Source organism: Taudactylus pleione, unplaced genomic scaffold (genome assembly GCF_031769625.1).
Source record: "Taudactylus pleione unplaced genomic scaffold, aTauple2 ptg000065l, whole genome shotgun sequence".
Lineage (NCBI taxonomy): Eukaryota > Metazoa > Chordata > Amphibia > Anura > Myobatrachidae > Taudactylus > Taudactylus pleione.
The window spans coordinates 10,694,876-10,722,869 of record NW_028284467.1 but is presented as its reverse complement, the minus strand read 5'-3'; the positions used below and the strand labels follow the sequence as shown (position 1 = coordinate 10,722,869).

The 27,994-nt window shown below is 42.6% G+C and overlaps 1 protein-coding gene across 1 annotated transcript; it reads left to right on the top strand.

Annotated features, from left to right (window-relative positions):
- Positions 1-27,994, top strand: LOC148534675 (chymotrypsin-like elastase family member 1). The gene is made up of 10 exons (XM_088465871.1): positions 1-40; positions 1,559-1,656; positions 3,980-4,080; positions 5,049-5,174; positions 6,829-6,965; positions 7,776-7,921; positions 16,862-17,044; positions 24,220-24,348; positions 26,443-26,581; positions 27,711-27,994. Exons 1-10 carry the CDS (start codon positions 1-3, stop codon positions 27,992-27,994), a joined length of 1,383 nt encoding a protein of 460 aa, XP_088321997.1.

The following is a 27,994-nucleotide window of genomic DNA, read 5'->3' as shown; positions in this document are numbered from 1 at the left end:
ATGCTCAGGCTTCTTGTAGTGGCTGCTCTTGTCCTTTGCGGTAAGTTTTATTATCTAAATACATGTACTGTATATTCTATTTATACCGGCAAATCTTTATAAGCAATTCCTAAATACTGTACTATATTTGTGGTTTCTTGAATTGCCTTGCTACAATTACTATTGTACTGTAATAAGTAATCATACTTATGTTGTTCAGAGGTGACCAAATTCTGAAAGACCCCCTTCCCCCTAGTCCCCAGTCCTCTGCTTTCCCCATCAACAAGTCTTCATCCCTTCTTCAAATTTACATGCACGCTTTATCATATATCATACTTATTATATAATTTGTGGTGAAAAAGTGAATGTTATCATACATTGTAAAGCCGAAGCAAAACACGTTTGTAGGAAAATAGAGGTTTTAGTTCTTTGAGATTAAAGGGGAAGATGGAATCTAGCCTTGGAGAGAGATAAAGTGAAGAGAGATAAAGTACCAACCAATCAGCTCATAACTGTCATTTTACAGGCTGTGCTTGAAAAATGACAGTTAGAAGCTAATTTGTTGGTACCTTATCACTCTCCACTTTATCCCTCACGAAGTCTTGATACATCTCCCCTTAATAGTTTTAAGAGAAGAGACATCACGCAGGGGTGAATAGCAAGGCAGTCTATTTTCTATGTTCTATTACTATTATTCACCTTCTTAAATTTAAATAGGACCGTTTACAAAATGTTCACAAAATATATTTAAAGCCACTATGCGATAATAGGTTCATTTAAATTCATGAAGAGTAGGCATCTGATCATGTCCACACAGTTAAATAACTAGGCTCCATTACACAACAGTCAATAGTTAATGTTACATGCATATCCTTTACATCTACATTTGTATTATCTAGGCTTTAGGAGTTAACATTTATTGAATAGGAACGTTTAAAATGCAAAACTTACGCAATTATCACATTACATTTTTGCAGAGGGAGCAACAATTCCCGCTACCTCCAGATGGAACAGAGTACAGGGGGATCAGATCCTCCCGTATGCATATGTCCTTTATTGATTAAACCAGCTGGTCCCTCCTCCTCCATGGCACCATCTTCCCAGTGACATCTTCAGGAAGATGGTGCCGTGCAGTGAAAGCAAACACTCTGGTGCTGTGCCAGTCTTTGCTCTCTTGTGTGCATGTGCCATCTTCCTGAATATCGCTGGGAAGATTGCACCACGGAGGAGGAGGGACTCACTTGATTGCACAAGGTATGATGCAGGGCTTTGGGGAGCCCCACCACTCAGAGGAGGTTGCCCGCTGCACACAGGCCCTCTTGTTAGTATGTCCCTGGTTATAATAATGTATCATTATCCATAGTTTGCAAATGTAACATACCATGAAAGGAAACTCAAGTGACCGAATAAATATTAAAATGTACACAATACTTGCATTGTATTATTACCAAATAAAATATTTTGCTAAAACACATCTCAAATATTGTTTTAGTGAGCTAAAGAGATGTTTAAAAAAATATGCTTATTTTATTTTTTTAAAGTAGTAAGTCTCTTTAATTTCTATTTTCTCTGCCTAAAGGATATTGTCACGAGGATAACATACTCTTTTTGGAAGAAAATGAAAATGGACGTGTGGTAGGAGGAACTAATGCAGCAAAGAACGCCTGGCCATGGCAGGTGAGCAGGACTATAGTACACACACAGATTGTACATCTGGCTTTCTAGATGACTATACTGTACACACAGACAATATCCTCAACACCCAATGGACCTTAAACATCATAACCATCATTCATGGTCCATCAAGATTTTGTTGCTTGAATTGTACATTCCACAAGTGTAAAATAAGCAACTCGGGGCCACATGTAGGGTTGATAGTATTTTACATGAGAAATGCATCCAAAAAAATTAAATTACAGCTCAAACTACAGCTGTATGCTTACAGTTACTAATGAAATGCAGCTATTGCAGTGTTCACAAGACCCACAATGGTTTTCCCCTTATGGTTATTTCTTGAGTATTGCTTTGTGTGCACTTGTAGTGGCACTTTATAGTGTCGCTTCTTTGGCACAATGGTTGTAAGGCTTAAGAGTAACAAATGCGAACAGACACCTGTCATATAGCCACAACTTAATTAAGGTTAATCAGCTGGAGAAGGTAATCCACAATCAACCAATCATAAGGCTGCCATTATAATCAGTGTGTATTATGCGTTACGGGTTAAGCACCCTCAAAAGATATACCTGCTGATATACGTAGTGAGTTCATGTCCAGGTCTGAATAAGTCACCCTCACCAGGAATATATTACTGTATTCATCCTATATGGCCTGGTCTACTAGTGCTATGCAGATAAGACACAACTGTATCTGTCCTTTGCTCCAGGTACTGAGAACCCAATAACAACCCTAAATGGCTGTCTAGCTGAGCTTCATGAGTGGATAAGTGCCAGATGGCTGCGACTGAACCCTGATAAAACAGAGGTCCTTATGATAGGTCACAGGACAAGGCTGTAGCATAGCCAACCAACAGGACTTACATTTGGGGGTTCAGAACTACAAAACACTGAACATGTGTGGAATGTTGGTGTTGTCCTGGGTAGTGGCTTGACACTTAAACATTAGGTATTAGCCACAATTATATCCTCATTCTATCATCTGAGGAACTTTACCAGAATCAAGCACATCCCTCAGAAGATGTCCCTAAAGTCATACATGAATTTGTATCATCACGCCTAGACTACTGCAATGTCTTCTATCTTGATCTCCTTCCAAAATAATTGCACTGCTTGCAGATGGTATAAATGCAGCTGCCAGGCTATTAACCAACCAGCCCCATTCCAGTCACATAACAACCATTCTCTACTCCCTTCACTGGCTGCCTGCAAGATGGCGAATAGTTTTCAAGATTGGCTTACTGACTTTCAAAGCCCTACATGACCTGGGCCAGAGGTACTTAAAGCAGCTTCTGATCCCTTACTGTCCCACTCTATTACTGCGATCCATTGGTGAAGGACTATTAATAGTACCTATAATCTCCTGGAATTTGGGGGTCGAGTTTTCAGCTTTGTGGCTCCAACTCTATGGAACTTGCTTCCCCGCACAGTTCTAGAAGCCTCTACTCTAGAATCTTTCAAAAATATACTCAAGACACACCTATTCACCAAAGCATTTCACTAATGTCCCTTGTTAAGTTTGTTTTGTATTGTGTGCTGTAAAGGCAAATGTAAAGCACTTTGAGTCCTATTAGGAGAAAAGTACTATATAAATAACATTATTATTATTCCCTCTGCCATTCCATATCACTAAGCATATGGTACTGTAAGTGTAAGATATGACTTGATCTGCAGATGGACGCAAGTGTAAGTCTTTAGTGTGCACCTGAGCTGTATGGAAATGTGTGTTCTATGCTAGAAAAAAAGAGGCTTCCATCCAACTGTACATGAACCCTTGTGTGTCCATAAATGGACTGTCAAGCATTCAAGAATTGTCAATGTGTAGCAACTTCATGTTCACTATATGGCTCAATTATATATATTTTATTATACATTTAAGATGCAATGATTGTAACTTGAAACATACTATGGCCACATGATCTGCTTAAAGCAGTGTTTCCTAACCTCAGTCATCATGACACACTAACAGTCCAGGTTTTAAGGTTAGCCATAAATCACACAGGTGACTTAATTAGTACCTCAGTAAGTTTGATTTTGCCATCTGTGCTCAAGCAGAGATATCCTTAAAACCTGGACTGTTAGTGTGCTTTGAAGGCCGAGGTTGGGAATCACTGGCTTAAGGTTTCATACCCCTGAACTATGTGACACAGGGCTCGTACTACACATACTTGTTTATGTACATATTAGCACAACTTCCATACATATGTTTTATTTCATACTATTTGCAGGATCAAGCATTAAGCAACATGTGTTGATCATTATATCCAAGCTTTTACTATTTAGTTCACTGAGTCATAAAGTAATGTTCTGTTTTTGTGTTCCTCCAGGCATCCCTCCAATATCGCTCAGGCAGCAGCTGGTACCACACCTGTGGAGCTTCCCTGATCCGTGCTAACCGTGTGCTGACTGCAGCTCACTGCGTGGACAGGTAACAAATCGGGCTTGTGTATTGTTAATAGTCCACTAAGATTACTTATATAATATTTATTGCAATACTTAATCTAGTTGTTAAATAGAAGGCTTCTTTCCAAGAAGGTATTAAAGACTAGTGAACATTGATATACAGTATATCAGATACAATTATATACCTTATACACCTTAAGGGTTACACAATTATATACCTAAACTCAATTGCTGTATTAGGCGTTTGATGCTTCTCTGTCTTAAGGCCCCCACACACGTAGCGATATAGTGGGCAATCCGACAGTTTTGAATGATATCGCCGCTATATCGTTCCATGTGTGGGCATGATATTGTCCGCTGCCCGCTCCTGTGGGGTGGTCCCTCGCTTCTCCAGATCTTTCTGCTTGTTCAATTGAAATGGGGGATTGACGAACGATCCCATGCAGCGATATGCGGGTGGGGGTGGGGGTGTGCTGGCATATCGGATGGTCGGCCACAGGATCGCTCCATGTATGGGGACTGCCCGATATGTTGGCCGTCGGATCGGCCGACGCATCGCAAGGTGTATATCGCACAGTGTATGGGGCCCTTTATAGGGCAGTGATTTACAAATTAACAGGCAAGCTTCGTAGATTGCTATTTGTGTATTGGTTGATTCTTACCAAGACCACCTTTCAACACCCCTTTTCTCTTGTGCACTGGTTTCCTATTAGAGTATATTTTGTGATGCTGCGGATACCAGTTGAGGGATCTCCATTGCTAATTATGCTAGTTAAATAGAGGTTTGAGATCTTGTTGCCCCACTCCACATATACTCAATGCATTATATTTGTTTCCTTCAGTAATTATTATAATTGGCACATACAGTTGTTTTGTGCTGTGTTTATCACATTATTATAAAATTGATGAAGATATTTGGGTTCATGCTTTATAAAATGACTGACAGTACACACTGCTAATACCATGCTCCTTCTTCTTCATCCTCTGCAACAGTAACCTCTCCTTCCGTGTGGCTCTGGGAGATCACAACCTCAGTGTTAATGAAGGCACTGAACAGATCATTGCCGTGTCTAGCATCAGGAAGCACGCCAGCTGGAATACCAACAATGTCGCTGCCGGGTAGGGAACTAAATTAGGAACGATTATCACAGCTAACTAAAAGACTTTGAAGTTCATATAAAAACATAATATAAAATCTGTACTAGGCAAAAGGTAGACAGTGAACATTGGCAGATACATGGTTTTATGAAGCTTAATTTTTCGGTCATTTACTGCCTTGGACTGTGGTTTTATTGTGAAACTAACCCTAAAAAAAAAATAGTTTACTATGTTTCAGAGAATGGTGAATTTTGCTATGTTTCCTTCAATGTCAGAATCTTAATATTCATTTATTTAGAAAACGACTTACTGGATACGGCATTTTCATGCTTCTTTATTGCAACAAATTGCCCAATAGCACATCCTCCGTAGCCCTAAAAAAATACAATGCCGGATAACAATCAGTCATGTCAACATTCCTGGCCATCATCCATCCATGGTTAACATTCATCAATGGTTTGCTCCCGATGGTTATGTCATCAATGGCAGAGATCCGATGGTTCTCCGCCATCACATATTTTTCCTCCTGTGGCACAGGAAGCACTAACGTTAGCCCTTCCATGATCGGCCACCAGGTCCCTCCTCCCAGTAGCTGAGAGCCATTGTCTGCACTGTGTGGGGGTAATTCAGAGGTAGTAGTGGCTGTGACTTTTGTAATAACCGCAACTGCGTCTTTATGCTAATGCCACAGCTGATGAGCATCCTGTTGAGATGTCCAACTGTGGCATGTATCCACTGTATCACCGGTGTGCGTACAAAAGACGTACTATCGGCGATGGTGCAGAGTATGTCTATTAGTATTGTATTTTTACTTTAAGTATATATAATACAGTGCTATCTATTTTAGAGAGATCATCATAGAACTCCCTGACTGAAAACACAGAGATTTAGAAGTGACATTAGTCACTGTATCTATATAAAAGCTCCCCATGAATGAAAATGTCTTTAGTAACTTACAGCGCCTATTAAACCTTTTTATAATTAATTTAGTGCATTACAAAGAAAAAAAACCTTCCAATGTTTGTAGTGTTTAGTGTCATACTTGTCTACATTTGAAAAAGCACTTCAGGGAGATTGTGAAAACAACATCTAAGACCACGTTGTAAAGTGGGTGTGTACTGCTACATCTGAGAGGTTTGCCATAAAATTGATTTACATACAAATTTAAACGAGACCCAAAGCAGTTAGTAAGATCTATTTGTTGATGAAAAAAACACACTAATACTTTTCAGAAAATGCAAGTAGCCATAGGGATCATTGTGCCTTATAAGTTATAACCAATGCAGGGAAATTATAATAATGATCCCATTTGAATGTATATATCTCTGTTTATATACCATCTACATAATGGGGGTAAGGTGCAATCAGGGAGATTACTAGACTCTTCAGGGAGACAGGGAGATTGTTACTATTTCAGGGAGTAACCCTGACAATGAGGGAGAGTAGGCAAGTATGAAGTGTGCTACCCCACCTCTTGCTTTATTTTGTCTATAAAGTATTTTTAGCCAATAAGTAAACCTCTTCGCTGACAGTAACAACCATTGACATTAGTATGGTTAACAAAATAGAACACTTTTAAGCAATATGTTATTTTATACAAAATAACATACAATGCATTGAGATTATACATTTTCCTTTACCTATTGGAATATTCTCAATATTTGTATTTTTGCAGCTATGATATTGCTATACTCTGGCTGGCCTCCAGTGCTACCCTGAACACTTCTGTGAAAGTGGCTACACTGCCCTCTAATGGCGCTATCCTGGCCCACAACTACAACTGCGTTGTTACAGGATGGGGAAGACTCACCAGTAAGTTCTCTGTGTACAGCTTTGTCTATAAAATGGGCTACATTTTATAGTAATATATAATTGGAGAGGCTTAAATGAAAAAGGCAAAAGAGTAATAGCACATTTTTAGGAAAGGACATGTCTGTTTTATTTTGTTATATATATTCAACATTGTCAGAATCATAAGTACAGTAAAAGATCAAATAAAAATATGAGAATGATGAAATCCTATACTTTATAATTTAATATAAATGAAATAGAAAATAAACAAAGGGAATAATTCTGCTGTTTCATCAGAGGAATCTGATGAAATGGGATACAGTCAGTATCCAAGCGGCCGCGATGCCAGCACTAATATTACCGGTGCCGGAATTCCGATGCCTATCACAATTCCGGCGCTTACATCCCGACCTGCCGGGATACTGAAGGTAAGTATCAGGGTGGCTGGGAGGGTTAGGGGTTAGGCACTAGGAGGAGGGTTAGGGTTAGGTACTAAGGGAAGAGGGAGTAAGGTTTAAGGCGCGTGGGGTGTTAGTTTCAGGCACTAGAGGGGGAGGTTAGGCACCAAACAGGGAGGGTGGTAGGGAGAGGGTTAGCATACAAAATAAGTGTCGGTATGCTAACCCTGTCGGGATGCCGGTGTCAGGATTCTGAAGGCTGGGATCCCGGCTGACTGCATCCCATACAGTCAGCGATGAAATTGACTAACTGCCGTTGGTGTCACCATTGATCTCTGCCTCTATAGAGCACACAGAAGTAATGTAAAAAAGTAATGCCACTGACTATGGATTATTATTTATTTTAATAATACTAACTTATCTTTGTCTGCAGCCGGTGGGGCTCTTCCCAGCATCCTCCAGCAGGCCACCCTACCCGTTGTTGCCCACGCAACCTGCTCTACTAGTGGCTGGTGGGGCTCCACTGTCAAGACCTCTATGATCTGTGCTGGTGGTGATGGAATCAAATCTTCCTGTAATGTAAGTTGAATGTACTTTATGTCTTTTTTTGTTTAACTTATTTTTATTGAAGCACAAGCACCACAATCCAACATCACAATTAGTAAAGACATAATACATTACATGTTGAGATAAGTACAAAGGTCAAAATGATACAGTGATATCACAAACAATTCAGTAAACAATAAAAAACATTACATATGACATGTAATAGAAAACCACAACAAAGTCGCAACAAAATGCAAAGCATATAGTATAAAGCATAATGTGAGGCCAAGTTTAAGCAATAAAAAACATTGCACATGACAAGTAATAGAAATCGGGAAAGCAATACATGTTGGTAGCTGCTCAATCACTTCAGTAATATCACTCAGGTGCATGTAAGGGAGGGGTTAGTCTATACAAGAAACAACAAAAAGTAATCCCCAAGCACTCAGAATGAAATCAGCAATAAAATTTTAAAAACTACATGGTGGTAGATAATTCAGAGATCTCAGTTGCATATATTTGCCTCCAGGCCACGCACAGCGTCTCTGATACCGGAGGTCCCTATCACTTGGTCAGAGTCTGGGGTGCAAAACCCAAAAAAAGCTGGCGAAGGCCAGCCACCCCAGTAAAGGAAACCAGTGAGAGACTAAAGTGTTAGTATGTATTAATAAGAATAAAGCAAAAACTATGTGTTAATAGGTAAAAGGTGTAATTAAAATGCTAAGAAAAATATATAAACATAAATATATATACACACAATAAGAGAAAAAAAATATTTGAAGGTGTTAAATTGCTAAATAAAGTGTTAAAGTGTGCCACCCAGAGCAGCCCAGCCACACCAACCCCAGGGGGCACCGCACCCCAAACTCATCCCCATAACTGATAACTATATCCAACTTTGGTCATATAATTGCCCAATATAAGGCCACATGATAATGGCACATACAAATATACCTGAATTGACAAATATACCTGAATTGAGAGCCAGCTTACCTTGGAGTCAACCCTAAGTCCTCCTAATGGCACTACAAGAACCAGCATGCCCTCCAAACGCTGGTCCCATCTATGCCTATCAGTTATGGGGATGAGTTTGGGGTGCGGTGCCTCCTGGGGTTGGTGTAGCTGGGCTGTTCTGGGGTGGCACACTTTAACACTTTATTTAGCACTTTAATTATTTATTTTCTCTTATTGTGTGTATATATATTTCGATTTATTTATTTTTCTTAGCATTTCAATTACACCTTTCACCTCTTAACACATAGTTTTTGCTTTATTCTTATTAACACATACTAACACTTTAGTCTCTCACTGGTGTGTTTCACTGGGGTGGCTGGCTTTCACTGGCTTTTTTGGGTTTCTGCACCCCAGACTCTGACCAAGTGATAGGGACCTCCGGGATATTGCTGATTTCATTCTGAGTGCTGCGGGATTAGTTTTTGTTGTTTCAAGTAATAGAAATCCACAATAATATTGTAATAATTTGCAAAACATACAATATAATGCGCATTGTGATACCAAGCTTCTTCCACGAACATTTCTAATTTTCCCAAAAAAACAAAAGGGGGGAGTCACGGTTTTCACCGCAAACTACTCCCAAGTGAAATTATATAACTCACTTTACTGCATACTAAAGAGAATAATAAGCTATCTCAGCTCAAAGATAATGACCCAAGAGACAAAGACCAGAAGGTTATGAATATATAAAGCAAAGAACGGGGATAAAGATTTTGTCATCCTTCTTAAACAGTAGTTTTCAGCAAGTCCGCTTTAGTAACCTCACTTAAGAGCCTCTGGGAAATTTAAACTAGAGATGTGCGCTGACCCTCGTGGCTTGGTTTTGATTTTGGATCTAGATCTCCCCTGGTTTTGGATCTGAATCTGGTTTTGGATTTTTTTCATTGGTGTTTTGTTTTTCGGTTTTGGTTTTGGATCTGGATATTTTCTTAAAATATCATAAAAACAGCTAAAATCTCATAAAATGAGCCTGTTTTTGTTCCTACAGTATTATTAACCTCAATAACATTTTATTTCCAGTCATTTCCAATCAATATTGACCACCTCACAATATAATTTTTTTCATCTAGTTAAGGCCAAAAGGTTGCATCCAGCTAGCTGGCTGACTAAACTAAGCGACACAGTGGATGGCACTAAAATGTGGCAGTTCAGCTTCCAATTTCCAACACGGATACAGTGTGTTATACAGTGTGGGGTGGATACACCAATAGTGCACTTACTGTGACAGCAGTGTCAGCAGAGCGGGGATGCTGACGGTGTCCTCAGTACATGGAATGGCAGAGCTGCGGTGCTGGCAGTGTCCTCAGTGCAGGGTAACGGCGGTGTCAGCAGAGCGGGGGTGCCAGCAGTGTCTTCAGTGCAGGTTTGCTGACTGTGTTGGCAATGCAGGGGTGTTCTCAATGCAGAGTGCCGGCGGTGTTGGCAGAGCAGGGGTGCCAGCGGTGTCCTCAGTGCATATGTGCCAACAGTGTCAGCAGTACAGGGGTGCTGGTGGTGTCCCCAGTGTGGGAGTGCTGGCAGTGTTGGCAGTGTGGGGGTTGCTGAAGGTGTCTTCAGTTCGTGGGGCAGCAGTGCAGGGGTTACCGGCAGTGTCGGCAGCTGTGGTGTCAGCAGCGGGGGATGTCGGCAGCGGGAGGGTGCCGGAGGTGTCAGGCAGCGGGGGATGGCGGGCGCTATTTCCTTTTGCTTCCTGTGTGCATATTAAATGAGCTTAACGCTGATTGGCTGAGAGCCATGACAGATGGCTCTCTCAACCAATCAGCGTTAAGCCCGCTCAATACAAAACCTCATGACCCAACAGCGGGATCGCGAGGTTGTGCCTCCGGTGAGGGATCCAGGGCAGGCAGGGAGATCCGAGCTTGGCTCGGGTCGCCCCGGATCCCCAAAATTCGGGTGGGTTTTGTTTTCTGTGAACCGAACCCACTCATCCCTAATTTATACAGCGCGTAAAGTGCATAAAAATCGTAATAGGGTACTGTCAGTTAGCCAATATAGATTGCAGACTATTAAACATTTAAAAGTCCTCTAGATGGGTTATAGCGATAATCAAATTATCGATGGGACAGGGCATGCAACTTAACTAGAAAAATAGGAGATATACTCTCGATAATACTAAAACAAATGATAATCAGTCAATAGAAAAAGATGAACTTACAATAGGAAATGTAAAATTGAGTATTGGTATATGACACATTAATTGGAGAATAATACTTAATAGACTTCGTGAACTAGGTGGCATATATACAGAGAGATAACTCAACATTCAAGTAAAAGCATCTCGGTAGTCAAAATAGTGAGCGTACAGTGGGTCTGATTCAGAGCCGCTCGTAAGCGGCCGCTCGATCTTCACACAACTGCGCATGCGTATGGGTCTTAATGCGCATGCTCAAACCAGTCATTGCGGTCGGAAATCGAGTGCTCGCAAAACAGCGAGGGGCTGCTAATTTGATTGACAGAATGTACCGTTTGTGGGTGGTAACAGGGGAAGGTGCTTGAAAATGGGGGAGTGGAGATCCGAACGCCGGCGTACCTAACGGTAAAAAGGGCGTTTAATGGGAGTGCATAATTAGTAAAGGAGCGTCATCGACCACATCACTTGGTTGTCTTTTAGCCTGAACTGCTCACAGTGATTGCAGTAGGTAAAACCTACCACAAGCACTGCGAGCAGTTCAGATGCCTTTCGATGTACCCGATTAATCAAATAAATACTGGAGATGAAGTGTGATGCGAACGGCAAAGGGGCGTCTTTACAAAATAGCGAGCGCATTTTTCGTTCACTCGCTCAGACATAGAGGCGTCAAAATACCGCAATGAGGGAGCGCTCAAATTAAATAGCCGGCCCCTTTTTTGGAACGACCGTCCGCAAATAGCGTCCGGCTCTGAATCAGGCCCAGTATGTCTAATACCAGCCAGTTTCAGTGTGATTTTATTTATCCATCTGTCAATATGAGGCAGAAGGATCTGGGCAATGGCTTCCGCCAGCTCAGTAGCAGAAAAGGGGTATGCAGGGAGCAGTATTGCAGATGAAACTACACGGTGCCAAGTGGTACTATAAAGCCCAGGCTGTTACAACATTAAAGAGGCTGTAATTTAGAAAAAAATCCCACTAGATGGAGACAAATCCTAATATACAAGTCTATCAACAAAGTTTATAACCATAAACAGCCATAATATGCAATTTGTATTAAAGGAAAAGTTATTTGTAAAGCAGAAAAAAAAAATCTTCAGTCCCTCTAATGTAGAAAAGCAGGTGTATTCATCTGATATGGAAGAGGGCTCACAGAAAGCTTGTCAAGTCCTCAGACAGTCCAAACTTGCCACGTAGCTCAGTCAGCCCTCACAATAATATTAAGCAGAGGTTCGATTAAGGAGAGAAGTAGGGGTTTAAAGAAGGGCAAAATATGACCTGGTACGGGAGAGGAGAGAAGGAGGGTTAGGAGGGGTCACATAGAAGGGAGGTAGGAAAAAAGATTGGGGTAAAATGAAAGAGGGTTAGCTAAAAGTTGTTAGTTAAAAAAGAGGAAAGCCCAAACAGTGTTAGTACCTGGGGTGGAGATGCAGCACTGTGTCTAACTCTCTGGGAAGCTCAGCAGCAAAGGAACCACAGGGTCTGGACTCCAAATGACCTTCCTAGATCCCCAGACAGTCCAGAGCCCACAAAGATCAAACAGCCTCACAGTTGTACTGGAGAGAGGACAGCTGGATAGGGGGGAGGAAATAACTCCATGCTGAGCATTTCAGGGCTCAGAGAATCATCTCGCACAGCAGTTGTTCAGGCACTGCACTAGCGACAATGGGAAGCAGGGAGAAGTTCACGGTCTGGACCAACAGGACATCCAAAACTGCCAGCACGCTCGAGACACCGGCAAGTAAGACTTCACTTCAAGGACACAGGAGCATGGCATGTCCAGCGTCTGGCAGGCAGCACGATTACAGGAGAGAGCAGGGAATCACATCCTCAACTTCACAGCAGGCAGTCAGGTGAGTAGACCTCCCGTGCCTATGCTGGAAGGTAAAATCCCTCTGCAGCCAGGCTTAGAAAACGGAGCCTCCAAGCTGTTGACAGCGCAGGATAAAGCAATCCTCTCCGGGGACCCGGCAGTTAGAAGGGAACTTCAGGAGGTGCAGAACAGAAACACTCAATCACAGTAAGCTATCCTCAAGTAAAATGATCTTGGTGAGTAAGTGTAGGGCCAGCCACTAGCAAGGAACAGAGCCTAGTCAGCAGCTAAACATCTCTACTGTAAGTTTCTCGCCACAATTGAGGCGGTTATACAGGCCATTGAAACACACGGCCGGACTCTGGTGGTAAAAGACTCCCTTATTGCAATATCAAACCACCACTACCAGGGCAAGGTGATAGGCTGGTTTGTAAAGTGAAAAGTGTCCTAAATACCGTGGATTAAGGCAGATTTCAAGATCCCTTTCTGGGGAGAAAGCTAAAAGGTGGCCATGCATGATGGCCCGCGTACCGGAAGTTTCTTTATGTCTTTTTTAATAGACAAAGGGGTATATGTATCAAAGCTTGATGTGAGATAAAATTGTGAAATATATATCACCAACCAATTAGCTCCAATCTATAATTTCTTAAACACAGCCTGCAAAATGTAATTTAGAAGCTGATTGGTTGGTGATATATATATCACAATTTTATCTCACATCAAGCTTTGATACATATGCCCCCAAGAAATGTATAAATATGTATAAATATTACCCAGGTCATATAAAAAGTCTGGTAGAGATTAAGGACCAAATGTATTATGGTGAGAGTTTAGAAAATGTTAGAGTAAACTCAGCCAATGTAATAGAGTCCCTGAACAGGGAAACTCGCATGTTTTTCAGACTCAAAAATCTCTCATGATTTAAATTCTCATCCAGATGTTTTCCCATTTGGAAAATACAACTCAACCAATATAATAGTGTGAGAGGTTACTGCTAAACTCTGACATTTTCTAAACTCTCATCCTATTACATTTGGCCCTATAAATCAAACTACTAGCAAATTGTATCTACTATTATTATATGTATCTTTTAAAATGCCTCCTATAATAATAAATTACAAGTATCAGTGGTAAGGTCGTAAACAGTTCTATGCTGCTTGAATAATCATAAAGGGTTTTTGACATTTCTAAAAGTTAAATACTAAGAGGGAAATTTAATAAAGCTTGGAGAGAGATAAAGCACCAACCAGTCAGCTCCTAACTGTCACTTTCAAACACAGCCTGTAAAGTGACAGTTAGGAGCTGATTGGTTGGTGCTATAACTCTCACAATTTTATCTCTCTCCAGGCTTAATTAAATCTTCCCCAAAGGACCTGATTCTGAGATTTACGCTCACGGATCGCCGTTGCTAAAATATGCTATTGCCTTCCAAAGCATAGCCGAGCATAGGGACGCCCACTGCTGCCTTCTCATATCCGTCCGATGACATGCAACAGTGTAAACATCGTTAACATTGATGCACATCTGGCATGTAAGTCAGGTCTGACCAAATCCAAGCACTGCAGCTTTCCTGACACGCAGACAGCTCTCATGCTGTGACGGAGATCACAATGGCTAATTTATACACGCCCATGAAACAGCGATTAAACAGTCCGACGCGCCTGCGTTTTTCTAACCACCAACTACCCCCCGTTACCACCTCTAACTACCGCTTTGCGAGTGGTTCCTCTGTTTGAGCATATGTGCAATGCATTCATTGTGTATGCACAGTGCGGCTTTCATACATGCACAATAGCTAACAATCGCTCTGTTTGCATAAATATCAGCTGTGAAAAAATTTCTGAATTAGTCCCTAATGGGCAAAAAATATGTAGCAATATAATTACTGAACTGTATTAATGTGTAATTAGGGATGTGCGTCGGACCACTTTTGCTGGATTTGGTTCTAATTTGTCGTACAGCTTTGGATTTGGATTTGGATATTGCCAAACTGTGGTGACTGGATTTGGATTTGGATTTGGATTTTTTTTTACAAAAATTGACAAAAAAAGCTAAAACCACATAAATTGGTCAATAACATTAACTTCCAATCATTTACAGTCAATTTACACCACCTCACAGTTTACATTATAGTTTTCACCATTATTGACCAAAGGTTGCAGTGAGCTGACTGGTTACTAAGCGTCAGAGCAGCGGCGCAGCGACACAGACACCACAGTTTAAAGCACGTCTATGAAACATTACCACACAGCAGTGGCAGAAATGAAAGTTAGTGCAAGATGGAATGGTGGAGTATGGCAAGCAGAGTCACAGTACTTGTATACACAGGTGGCTACGGCCCAAGGAGTCACAGTGCACAATCTTATTCACATTACACCGCACATTGGCCCTGATTCAGAGCTGGACGCTCTGAAAGTGCGCTCGCTCTGAATCAGGGCGTTTTTTTTTTTTTTTCTGGAGCGGCCTCTTGGCCGCACCCACAGCTATTGCGAGTGGCCAGGCTGATGGTCGCGATGGTCAAGACCATTGCGACCATCGGGCTTGCAACGAGACCCTTGTGGTAGGGTCTCGTGGCCACAAGCCCCAGAGAGTTTCTGGCTCTAATAGAGCCGGAAGCTCTCCCACTGACATTACTAGTGATGTCAGTGGGGCCACCCACAAACGGCAGGCGTTCGCATGGGAATGCCTCAGTTTGTGAATCCACCCCCACGCCACACCTCCAAAACGGTGCGAGCTGTCGATCAAAATCGACAGCCGCTCCTTTTTGGTGCGAGACCTGGAGCGACGGAGCGCCCGTCGCTAGCCGGGTCTCGTGTATGCGCACGTCGGAGCCGGCTCCGGCGTGCGCATGCACAGTGGCCTAATATCGACCCGCTCGTGAGTGCATAGCACTCGCGAGTGGGTCTGAATCAGGTCCATGATGCCCCTGATTCACATTGCACCATCAAGTAGTGTCTCTTATTTATGTTATGACACATAGTAGTGCTCCTTTTACACAATGCCAACAGTAGTGCCCTTTTTACACAATGCCCACAGTAGTGCCCCTTTTACACAATGTCCACATTAGTGACCCTTATACACAAAGCCCACAGTAGTAATGCCCCTTATACAATGCTCACAGTAGTAGTGCCCCTTATACAATGCCTAAAGCAATAGTGTCCCTTACACGATGCCCCCAGCAGTGGTGTCCCTCACACAATGCCCCCAGTAGTATGCCCCTAGTAGTATGTCCCCATTAGAAGTGCCCCTAGTAGTTGTGCCCCTAGTAGTATGCCCCCAGTAGTTGTGCTCCAGTAGTAGTGCCCCCAGTAGTATGCCTCCACTAGTAGTGTCCACAGTAGTATGCCCCCATTACCAGTGCCCCTTGCACTATGCCCCCATTAGAAGTGCCCCCAGTAGTTGTGCCCCTTGTAGTATGCCCCCATTACAAGTGCCCCTTGTAGTATGCCCCCATTAGAAGTGCCCCCAGTAGTTGTGCCCCTTGTAGTATATCCCCATTACAAGTGCCCCTTGTAGTATGCCCACATTAGAAGTGCCCCCAGTAGTTGTGCCCCTTGTAGTATGCCCCTTGTAGAATCCCAGCTCCTGCTTGTGACCGCAGCCGTCCGCTCCTCTCTGCACTATGGGAGAGACGTCATGACGTCTCTCCCATCACCCACAGCGGGTGAGCTCCAACCGGCTCCCTCCGTGCAGCAGCCAATGAGAGTCTATGTGACTCTCATTGGCTGCTATAACAAACACACAGCTGCTGCTGGCGGCTGTGTGTTTGTTTCTGTGTAGGGCAGACCACTATCACAGCGTTCTGCCCTACACTAGAGGAGCCCTGACATCGGATTCTCTTGCAAGAATCCGATATCAGGAGGCCGCCGTTCGGCCCCCTAGTCAGGCGGGGAACACCCAAACAGCATTCGGGTGGACTCGGATCCCTTAAGTTCGGAGCGGTTCGGATTCCACAGAATCCGAACCGCTCATCTCTATGTGTAATGTCAATTATCTTTGTTGTCTGTGTTTTCTTCAGGGTGATTCTGGTGGACCCCTCAGCTGCTCTGTCAGTGGTGTGTACCAGGTCCATGGTATTGTCAGCTTTGGATCCTCTCTTGGGTGCAACTACTTCCAGAAACCATCAGTGTTTACCAGAGTCTCTGCTTACACTGCCTGGATCAACAGCGTAAGTGACCCATTATGGATGTTCCAGATAACAGTGCTTTCCTTCTTCTGTCATAATTCTAATGTATATACTGTATAACCATCTATTATACTTCTAGCACCACCTATATAATATCTATGAACTGTCGCATAACTGAATCGTATATTACAGGGAAGTAAAGTGCTATAGGATGTCTCAGGTGTGAAATACTATCAGTATTTCATAGCATACAGTGGGGGAGGTGTTTTAAATGTTTAAGAGAGATAAAGTGGAGACGTTGCATAGAAATCAATCAGCGTCTGTCAGTTTAGAGACTGTGCTAGATATATGATGACTAGAGCTGATTGGTTGTTATGGGTTACTTCTCTACTATTCCTGGCTTTAGTGCCGCTAACAAGTACTACATACTGGCTAACTTTTCATTTTTCCTCCCGGGAGAAGCCCAGGGAGGAGAAGCAGGTAGGTGCAGATGGGGAGGGACTGATGGTTAAAATCCTGTCCCTTGTGGTAAATTGATGCAAATAGCACATATTTAAATAGGGGGCGGGCCAAATGACAATATTTGTAGAATTGCATCATTAAGCCCCGCCCCTACTCGGGGACCCCCCGATCTTCTTGAAAATTCCCCCCATTGTGCCCGTCACTAGGAAGTGGACAGGAATGATTGAGAAGTGCCTACTGTACCGGGGGTGCGGGGGGTTACCCGACATATCGGGAGCCTCCCGCTACTTCCAGGAGAGTAGGCATGTATGAAGTACTAGTATATTTTTTTAAAGCAATTCAAATATTTTATATATGTCCCTAATGTCAATTAATGCTGACAGTGGCTGCGGATCTTACAGGCTTGCACCAATGCACCAGGTCCGGCTGTTCTAGTCTGTGTGACAGTGGGGTCTATTTACTAATTTCAATTATGTTTTAAAGTAACTCCTACAAATTGGGTGCAAATACATTAGATGTAAATACAGCAACAAAGCATTTTTTAACTAATTGATAACGCAGACCTATATATTATTTGTTACAGTATATTACTTGGGTCATTTACATCTGAATGGTACAATCATCATGTCAGGACATAAAGTAAACAAAATCATTTTATCACTATACATTACCCACACTGCAGTCATAAGCAAATCGTGCCTTTATTTAGACTTTACCTTTTTATAGCTTATTAAAGCTACTAAAATGTCAATGAAGTGATGTCTAAAATTACATATTTGGGGCATTTGTGTCTGCAGTACTGTTATACAAGTACAAGTGGTCATGATATTTCTGCTCCTTGTTATCAGAGTCTAATACGTGGGATTGTGCTCTAATAATATATTTTCTTCTTTATTCCAGAATGTCTAAATGTATCACACCTTTCTCCCAGGACAGAATTCTGCAAACAACAATAAAATATAAAATATATATGTATATATATTACTGAATACGAATAACAAATTGCTAATAAAGAATTTATCCCCAGCAAATATCTTAAAACAGTTTCAATCCTTTCATACATAAGTGAAATGTAGCATTATAGATACTATATAAAGGATAGTGTGACACTTTTGGACGCAGAGCTCTGCAGCTGATAGGAATAAGTTGAGGTCCTATCACTTTAATTGGACCATAAAAAACGTATGCAAAAAGTAGACAAATCCCACCAAAGCGTGCTGAATCCAGGGTCTGCATCGTCGCAGACTCCCTGTACCCAGATGACCAGTTCCGATGGCCAGTCTGAGTAAGTTTTGGCTTACGCAGAATGACCGAGGACTGCGACCATCGGACCAGGTTATCTCATGCTGCATCTCTGGTCGCAGCACTCGGATCATAGATGAATGCTGGAGGCATCTATTTCCTACAGACACCTCCGGCTGTATTTGCATTTTAGTTGTACAGCACAGACGCTTCCCTGCAGCTGGGCAATAACGTACAAATGGGAAGCAGGCCCTATGTCCATGGCCTCACCAACCTACAGTACAGTATACACATATAAACAGATTTCCCTGTAAGTGGGCCCATGACAATGTCTACAAATATCATGGTATATGTAATTAACCAGTATAGTTTGTAGACCCAAGACAGTATATATGAATATAACCAGAGTACCTCTACTGCTGCTGTTACTATTTTATATAGATCATGTAGTAATAATACACATGACCAAACGTTGAATTTCTCTGTCAGTGACAACCGCTATGCTGTAATAATTGCTGTGCTATGACAGAGGTGTACACAGTGACGTTCCTCCCCGTGGTGTCACCCGGTGTGGGGAGGGATGTTGAGTGCGCGGGTAAGCCGCGCACTGCCGAAAATGGGTCTTGGCTTTGCTTGATGGTGCATGGTCAATTTATTACTGTGGGGACAGGAGGGGGGGCTGCCGGAGGTGTGTTCTGCCCTGTGTGCAGTGACGGCTTCCTAACAGTGTCAAGAGACGAGTGCTGCACTTATTATACAGCGCATTACCCGGCTCCTGTACTCTGATGGAGAGTCTGCACCTCGGCGGCTGACACCTGGTTGCGGCCCACACCCCCCTTGTGATGTCACTGGGTGTACACAGTGAAGTATGACTGGTAACCACATGACAAAATTAAATAAGTAGGATACAAATTCTGAAAATGTATACCTCAACATTTAAAATGCAAAACAGGAAAAAATAAGCCCCTCAAATTATTTGGCCAAAGCTCAGCCCCTATACAAACATCACTTTGCCACTTAAAGATCTACCCGTTCAAGACAACATTCCAGGAAAGATAACCCACTTTACCAGGTCAGAAAATCGGAACCATTGATTCGCTGAGCACTTTACCGCTTATTACGGTAAGGAATCTGCTAATTTTCCTGTGTGCCTCTATGGGGTGCAAAGAAAAATGAAGTGAAGATACATGACCGCAGTGTGCCTTCAGGACTGTTCTCAAGTCACTCTGGAAGGGTCGCTAATAATTGAACTGCCCTAAGAATGTATAATGTGGCCTGTTCAGACTCAGTCATATATTGTGCAAAAGACCTCATAGTCACACTTACATACTACATAGGACTAGCAGGTAGTGCAGCACCAATTAGATCAGTTATCATTAAAAAGGAATACTAAAATATCCATTTTGCCAGTAACTAGCATCAATCTGACTATTAACAGGCAACCAATTGACCAGTAACCTGCACTTATCTACTCATTAAGCAGCATTAATTCACTATTAACCTGCACCCATCTCATTAGTAACCAGCAACAAATTGACTAATAACCTGCACCTCTCTTATCAATTACTGTAAGTATCCTGAACCCACTAATCTTTCTAACATCAAGAGAACCCTGGATGGCACCAAGAGAATGCAGACTAAAATGACATACCTTTCTCTGGTTGTAGATGTAGGTGACAACCCTACATGGCAGACACATCCATTAGGCAGCTGTCTAGGGAGCTGGGACCTGGTAGACATTGCAAACGCTGCCCAACACAGAAAACATAAGCATGTCTCCAATGTCTACTTAATGCTGACTGTGGCAGCGGATCTAACAAGCCAGCGCCAATGCACTTGTTACTTTGCACCATGTCTGGATATTCTGTGTGACAGTGTAACTAAAAAGACTGGTGCGGCAAGCGAGGCAGTGGTGCTCCTCCTCATTCCTCTCTAGCTGCTCAGTTACAGAAGCTTAGCCTGTCCAGATGAAACAAGGGGGTAGATTTACTATGGAGCAGGTTGTCAAAGTTGCCAATCATCGGCGGCTTTGACCAACAGTTTTAAAACAGCCATAGAAATAATGGAAAACAAGCCTGATTTAGCATTTATTTGTATTGCCATTTTAAATCTATCGGTCAATGCTGCTGATGATACAGGTTACATTGTCCCCAACAGAATCCCTCACCTTAGGAGGGGAATCTGTATCTTGCTGAGCCAGAGGAAAGTAGATACCAGCATAAACCAGTCTGAGACACAGGCAGTAAACACAAAACGGGTAACAGGTTTATGCCACTTGCCTACATACTAATATCAAGTTTATGCAGTGCCAGAGCTTTAGGCTCACTGACCGATCTCCAGCATCTGTTCTACTTGAACTTACCTGTGTTCTGATCCAGGACATGTGACAATTCTCCTCGCATGTGCCTTTGGTACTGCTTCTAGTGACTTCTTGGCTCTGACTTTGGCTTTTCCTGACCTGATTCTGCCTGCCCCCTCAGTACGCCTCACATCACCCAGTTCACTGCTTTCAGTTCCTTCAAATTTCACCAGTCACATACATTAGGAACCCAGTCAGAGGACCTGTGTTTCGGGTGCAGTGGAGCTCAAACCCCTTGCAGGGTCCCTGGTGAACACCACTGATATGTTAGACTCCATGACTCTACTCCTGGTATTTGCAAATCCTACAAGTATTGTCAACATCTGTATTAACCCAGCAAGAGTTTTGGCACTGCCCCACGAAAAACTAGTTAAGATCTGTTCTGTGTTGTTTGTAAGGGAGTGCTTTGGCCTTTTTCGGTAGTTAAGAATAATTATATACAGAAAGTGCTTCCCCAGCTATTATTTATATATCCCGGCTTTCGTGACTCACACAATACACATAGTCCAGGGACAGGATCACATATTAACATTGTGTTTGGGGTCATAATGTACAGTATTGTGTTAGCATAAATCCGGTGGTTGTGAATAGATTGTCGCACATTGCAGCAAGCAAATATTATCAATGCTGGATTTATGTTTAATATCGCATATAACAATGGTTGATTTGAACTAGCCTTTCGGAGGGAACCTAGAGGTGAACTCCTGTAACAGCATCCTGAGCCTAGGCATCGCCCACTGTTTGAACCAACCAATGACCCCCAGTGAACTGGAAATGTCCCGCCTCTGGAACAATGGAAGAAGATGCAGCCTGCTATTATACACACCTATAATTTAACTGTATAAATTAAGCTCCCCTGATCCAGAGAGCAGTAGCTGTATTCTACCGGTCATCTGGTCACGACTGTACTCTGGATCCAGGGAGCACATGCGAACGTATGTATACTGGATTGTAACTCTGACCTTTTTCCACAGCTATAGCAAGCGGCCAAAAAGATGGTCGCGATGGTCAAGACCATCGCGACCATCGGGCTTGTGACTAGACCCTTATGGTAGGGTCTCGTCTTCCGCAAGCCCTGGAGTGCTTTTGGCTCTATCAAAGCCAAAAGCACTCCCACTAACATCACTTGTGATGTCAGTGGGGCCGGCCCCAGACGGTAGGCGTTCCCATGGGAATGCCTCCGTCTGGGCAGCAACACCCCCGGCACGCCCACCAAAGGGGGCATGCTATCACTCAACATTGACAGCACGCCTCCATTGTAGCGAGACACATAGCGATGGCTTGCCCATCGCTATGCAGGTCTCACGCATGCGCACGACGTGCGCATGCACACTTGGCCAACATCGAACCGCGAGCGGTTCTGAATCAGGCCCTCTGTCCGGTCCATCTCACACTCGCGGACTAACAGGACTACACAGACGTTGGTCTAACAACAAAGGGTGGAGAGACGCATCACTATAAGGTAAAATAATTTTGTTTTAAAACTATCTAATGTTGGTAAACCACGTCTGTCTTGTATAGTTTCAGAGGTGCTGGTGTGAACCGAGGAACAACAAAGAAAAGCTATTTCTTTGGTCTGTTGGCGCGAAATTGATGTCCTTATACTGTTGCCATAATTATAGCACTCATTCTAGGTCTGAATCAAATCGGATAAGTTTATTTATTTGAAATTATAAAACTGTGTGAGCGTATAAGCGCATAATACTTGCATAGGCCTGAAATAACAAAAGCTCCATTCACGCCTAAACATTTAGGTAGCATGCAGCGGAAGTTGTCCGCCTGGGTAACTTCCAGTGCTTGTGGGGAATGTGGAAGCATATAAAAGTACCAATCATTAACAGCAATAAGAATACAGTTTACATTTTATTGCCAGATTTGATTGTTAACGCGTGATAGTTGCGTACGCAGACACACACATGGCAACGGTACGCAAGTACGGTTGAGAGTGTGTAAATTTGCTGCACTATTAGCAATGGGTTAATACAGTAAATTAACATATATCTATATATGTATATTGACAAAAATAACTATCCGATTTGAATAAGATTACTGTAATATTTTACAACAAAGTGTAAAACCTTTGGGAAAGTACTATCTGTTTCTGTGAAGTGATTTTTCTGTACAGAAAATATAGCTTTTTTTGTGTGTGTGAACAGTTGAAAGAGAATTGCATGAGTGTGTGAACCAGAAAGGTGCCCCAGTAAAATCCTGAACAAAGAGAGGTTCCGGTGGTGGTGTGTGTTATCGCAACCACACGTTGAAAGGTGCAGGAAATGTATCCTATTTGAAATCGATTTCCAGGTGTGAGTCTGTCCTATGAAGACCTCAGGTGCAGGGGGCATATCCTAGTTAAACTGCCTCTTTAATCATAAGACACATAGATAACCAGTACCTGAGTGTCTTGCGATTGGACCGCACGTTTGTGTATTGTACGTATAGAGTATAATACACAAGCGTGATTTGTGTAAAAGAAAGGAAATTTCACTGATTCTCTCAGTTGAAAAGTCCAGTTTGAAGTCCACTGGATGGGGTGGTGATGTTTCCCATCCGGAATTCTAGTGGAAATAAACCAAAGTAGGTAGGGACCCCCGCTATATGCGTTGCCTGTAGCAGAACTGTCAGTTGCATATTGATGGAAAGAAGTTCCATGGGAGTACTTAGAAAGAATTCCCCACCGGTATCCTAAAAGAAGTAATTTAGCAGTTTGGTAAAGCCACCAATATGGGTGCTAAATCTACTCGTTGGATGACCGATGCAACTGTGGTTCCAGTTTAGGGCGTACCGAAAGGATCCGCAGGGTACATAATGCGTAACAAGTATGGTAAGTACGCAATGGCTTGTGTTAATGAATGGGTATGCATGACTGAGAGTGGTAAAGTATCATTTCCAAAAATTGGTAGTTTCAATCCCGAGGTATTACACATAGTACAAAATCAAATATGCCTGTTAAAGTCACGCAAATTGAGGATGAAACATAATGATTGTCTGAACTTGTGGCAACAAGAAGGGGTAATTCAAAGAGAAATGAGTAAGGAATAGAAAACTGGTACTTTAGAAAGAGTGAAAGCAAGTGCACCACCGCCACCATATGTGGGACAGGAAAGAGTTACAACCAGTATAACTACAAAAAATGAACATAACTGTAACCTATACCCTGTACTAACCAATTTGGAAAGTTTTTATTCAGGAAGAGATGATGACCATACCCTGGTCTAGGCCATTTCTCATGCACTCAGCATCCAAGGGGGCCAATATTCCCAAAGTAAAGGAGGGTCTGCAGCAGATACAGGAGAAGTGGCTGGGACCAGTGAAACAGGTAAGCATGGTGCCATCTTTAGTACTGAGATGGTAAGGCCCGGAATTAATTTGGAAAGTAGTGAAGTAGCAGGAATACACCCGGTTCACACAATAGCAGTTCCCAGAAGAAAAGCGGACAGGCAAGGGATAATTCCTGTTACAAATGTAGACATGTATTTCCCTTGGACTAGGTCCGAATTGCGGTCTATTATCACAGATTTTCCAGACCCCAGAAAAGATTTGACGGGTTGCAAAAAATTTATGAAGGACTTGGGTAATGCTCATAAGCCTACTAATAAAGATTGGCGGATAGTGCTGAGAGCTTGTCTTCCTACCAGTATCGACATCCAAAAATTTATTGAAGATTGTCGACTGGGAGAGGACAAATCTTTATCTGACACAGACAACCAAAAGTAATATAAGGCAAATTACAATTTAATTGGCCACATACTTCCCAGTTGCAGTGGACTGGAAGAAAATCTTTACTATAGAACAAAAAGATAATGAGACCGCAATGGATTATTTTACAAGGGCATTACAAGAAATGGCTAAATATACTGGGGTAGCCGACAAAAAGATGAAATACACCACCGGGAAGTAGCTGTCTCAGTACTAATGGATGGACTTAAAGAATCTTTGAAAACAAGGGTACAAACCTCACTGCCCAATTGGAGGGGTATAACTGTAGATGCCCTTAGGGAATCCGCCTTACAACATGATAAAAAGTAAGTGCAAGGAAGAAAGGGCAGAGAGACTAATGACGGTAAGTATCCAGGCTCTGGAAAACACACACACATGACCACTACAAAATAACACAAATGGGGAACAAGGGGTAAAGAGAGGCAAAAGTCAAACTTTCCTTGTGGATACAGGGGCGGCCAAATCTGTTATAACATCTTCGCTAGGTTTAAGAACTACAGGTAAAATAATTTCGGCAATGGGAGTAACGGGAAAAGTGCAACAGTTCCCTGTGACTAAACCTGCAGAAGTTACGATTGGGCCTCTGCATACCAAACATTCTTTCCTTTTGGCTGCAGCCGCCGACTAACTTACTCGGTAGAGATCTCTTGTGTAAAATGGGATGTATAATATATTGTACACCTGATGGTGTGTTTTTAGATATCCCTGAAAATCACGCACTGGAAGTGCAAGACATGTTAGATACTCCTCAAATACTAATGTTGCATTCTACCATTCTAGATTCATGTCCATCGCAGGTAGAGGAAATGATCTCATAAATGCCGAGTTCCCTATGGACTAAGGATGGACAAGACACTGGATTGATGGCAGATACAGCTCCAGTAGTTGTTCAGTTAAAAGATGGTAGAGTAGCTCCCAAAATCCCACAATACCCTCTAAAACCAGATGTGGAGTTAGGGGTGTATCCTAACATTGAATATCTACTGCAGCAAGGAATTCTGATCAGGACATCAAGTAAGGCCAAAAGTCCCATCTTGCCTGTGAAATGGAGTGGTGCGAGGAACTACAGGTTAGTGCAGGATTTAAGAGGGGTAAACAAAATAGTTGAGAGCCAATTCCCCGTAGTGCCTAATCCAGATGTCATCCTAATGCAGATCCCTTCCACCTCTACCTATTTCACTGTTATTGACCTCTGCTCCACTTTCTTTTCTGTTCCTCTTCACCCAGACAGTCAGTACCTCTTTGCTTTCTCCTACAGGGGAGTGCAGTATACCTGGACCCGTTTCCCCCAAGGATTCATTGACAGCCCAAGTAATTTCTCCCAAGCCTTAAATGACTGCTTACAATCCTTTCAACCAGAGGAGGGATCGGTCCTGATGCAATATGTTGATGACTTGTTGTTATGTTCTGATTCATTTGAGTCCTCACTGACAGACACTAAACAGCTTCTGTTTCTCTCTTCCAGACAGGACACAAGGTTTCAAAGGATAAATTACAGTTGTGCATGACAAGAGTTAGATACTTGGGACACTGCATTACACAAGGACTGAGACACCTGACCACAGACCGAATACGAGCCATACATGGCATGGCACTGCCAGAAACCAAGCAACAAATCTGTACATTCTTAGGAGTGTGTGGATAATGCCGGAATTGGATTCCAGGTTTCTCTATTCCTGCATTACCGCTGCAGGAAATGGTCTCATCAAGCAAACCAGAACGGGTTTCCCACACTGAAGAATCCGAGCTGGCATTTGAGAAACTGAAAGAGTGCTTGATAAGAGCACCTGCACTGGGAATGCCTGATTATGAGAAAACATTTGAACTATACGGTACAGAGAGTGCTGGGTGTGCGGCAGGCATTTTGACACAAAGACATGATGATGCTAGCAGACCAGTAGCCTACTACAGTGCACAATTGCACACTGTAGTATGGTCTCTCCCTACTTGCCTGAAAAGTGTAGCTGAAATAGCTTTGCTGGTAAGTAAAAGTGAAGATGTAGTGCTAGGACTTGACTTGACAGTCCATACACCTCATGCAGTATCAGCCTTGCTAAATTCAGCACAAACCAGGCATGTGTCTTCTGCAAGGTTTACGAAATGGGAATTATCACAGATGGCACCAGTAAACATCACAATAAAAAGGTGCAACACACTAATGGTGCATACACACGATCAGATTTTTCCTTCAGATATGAACGATAACGATTTCAAAATCGTTCAGTCGTTCATATCTGAAGGAAAATCGTTCATATCTGACATGCCTGAACGATGGACGATCAACGATGCGTGTTCCCGTTTGTCAGATAACGATATCTGACATCTGATGTGTTTGCAGTCAGACTTGGACGATTCCATTCATTTTAATGCAGTCAAAAATCGTTCAATCGTTCAAATCGTTCAAATCGTTCAAAACTTTGGTAAAATCGTTCAAATCGTTCAAATCGTTTAATCGTTCAGTCGTTCATCTGACAAATCTGACAAGTCTGACAAATCTGACCGTGTGTACGCTCCATAAATCCTGCAACTTATTTGCCTAGTGTGCCTTGTAATGCACAAAGGGTGGAGGATGAGAACACTGGTGAGGGAGGATTTAGTACAGATACTGATAGCATGACTGTATGGAATACTTACATCAGACCTTCACTGCGAGACCTGACATAAGTGACAACTTGTTAGTGGACGCAGACTTGACGTACTATACAGACGGTAGTTGTCACAGACAGATGGACTCAGGAGACCTGTGCACCGGATGCACAGTTGTAGATGACAAAGGTATCATATAAGCTGAACCCCTTGGGCCACCCCACTCTGCACAAGTCGCTGAACTGGTAGCATTGACCAGGGCATGTGAGTTGGCAGAGGATAAGTCAGTTAATATATACACGGATTCTAGATATGCTATTGGAGTGGTGCATGATTTTGGGCGCCCTATGGCTCCTCAGAAATTTCATGACGCAGCTGGCACACCAGTAGCGCATTTGTCACTCATTAAAAGACTGCTGATGGCCATACAGAAACCAGACAGAGTGGCTGTTATCAAGTGTAAGGCTCACACTTACAACCAAGACCCAGTCTCACTTGGTAACAGCCGAGCAGACGAAGCTGCTAAACAGGCAGCAAGCACCAGCATACAAACATATACACCACTGATGACATTCCATACCATAGACAAACAGAAATTAATTGAAATGCAAAATTTGTGTTCCCTACAAGTGAAGGCGGTCTGCAAGGTGAAGGGATAA

What these genes read in the sequence shown, in the direction of transcription:
- LOC148534675 (XM_088465871.1), top strand. Translation starts at nt 1, where the DNA reads ATGCTCAGGCTTCTTGTAGTGGCTGCTCTTGTCCTTTGCG. An exon ending in GGCTGCTCTTGTCCTTTGCG is followed by an intron (nt 41 to 1,558) that starts GTAAGTTTTATT and finishes CTCTGCCTAAAG; the next exon opens with GATATTGTCACGAGGATAAC. An exon ending in GAAAACATTTGAACTATACG is followed by an intron (nt 26,582 to 27,710) that starts GTACAGAGAGTG and finishes TTCATGACGCAG; the next exon opens with CTGGCACACCAGTAGCGCAT.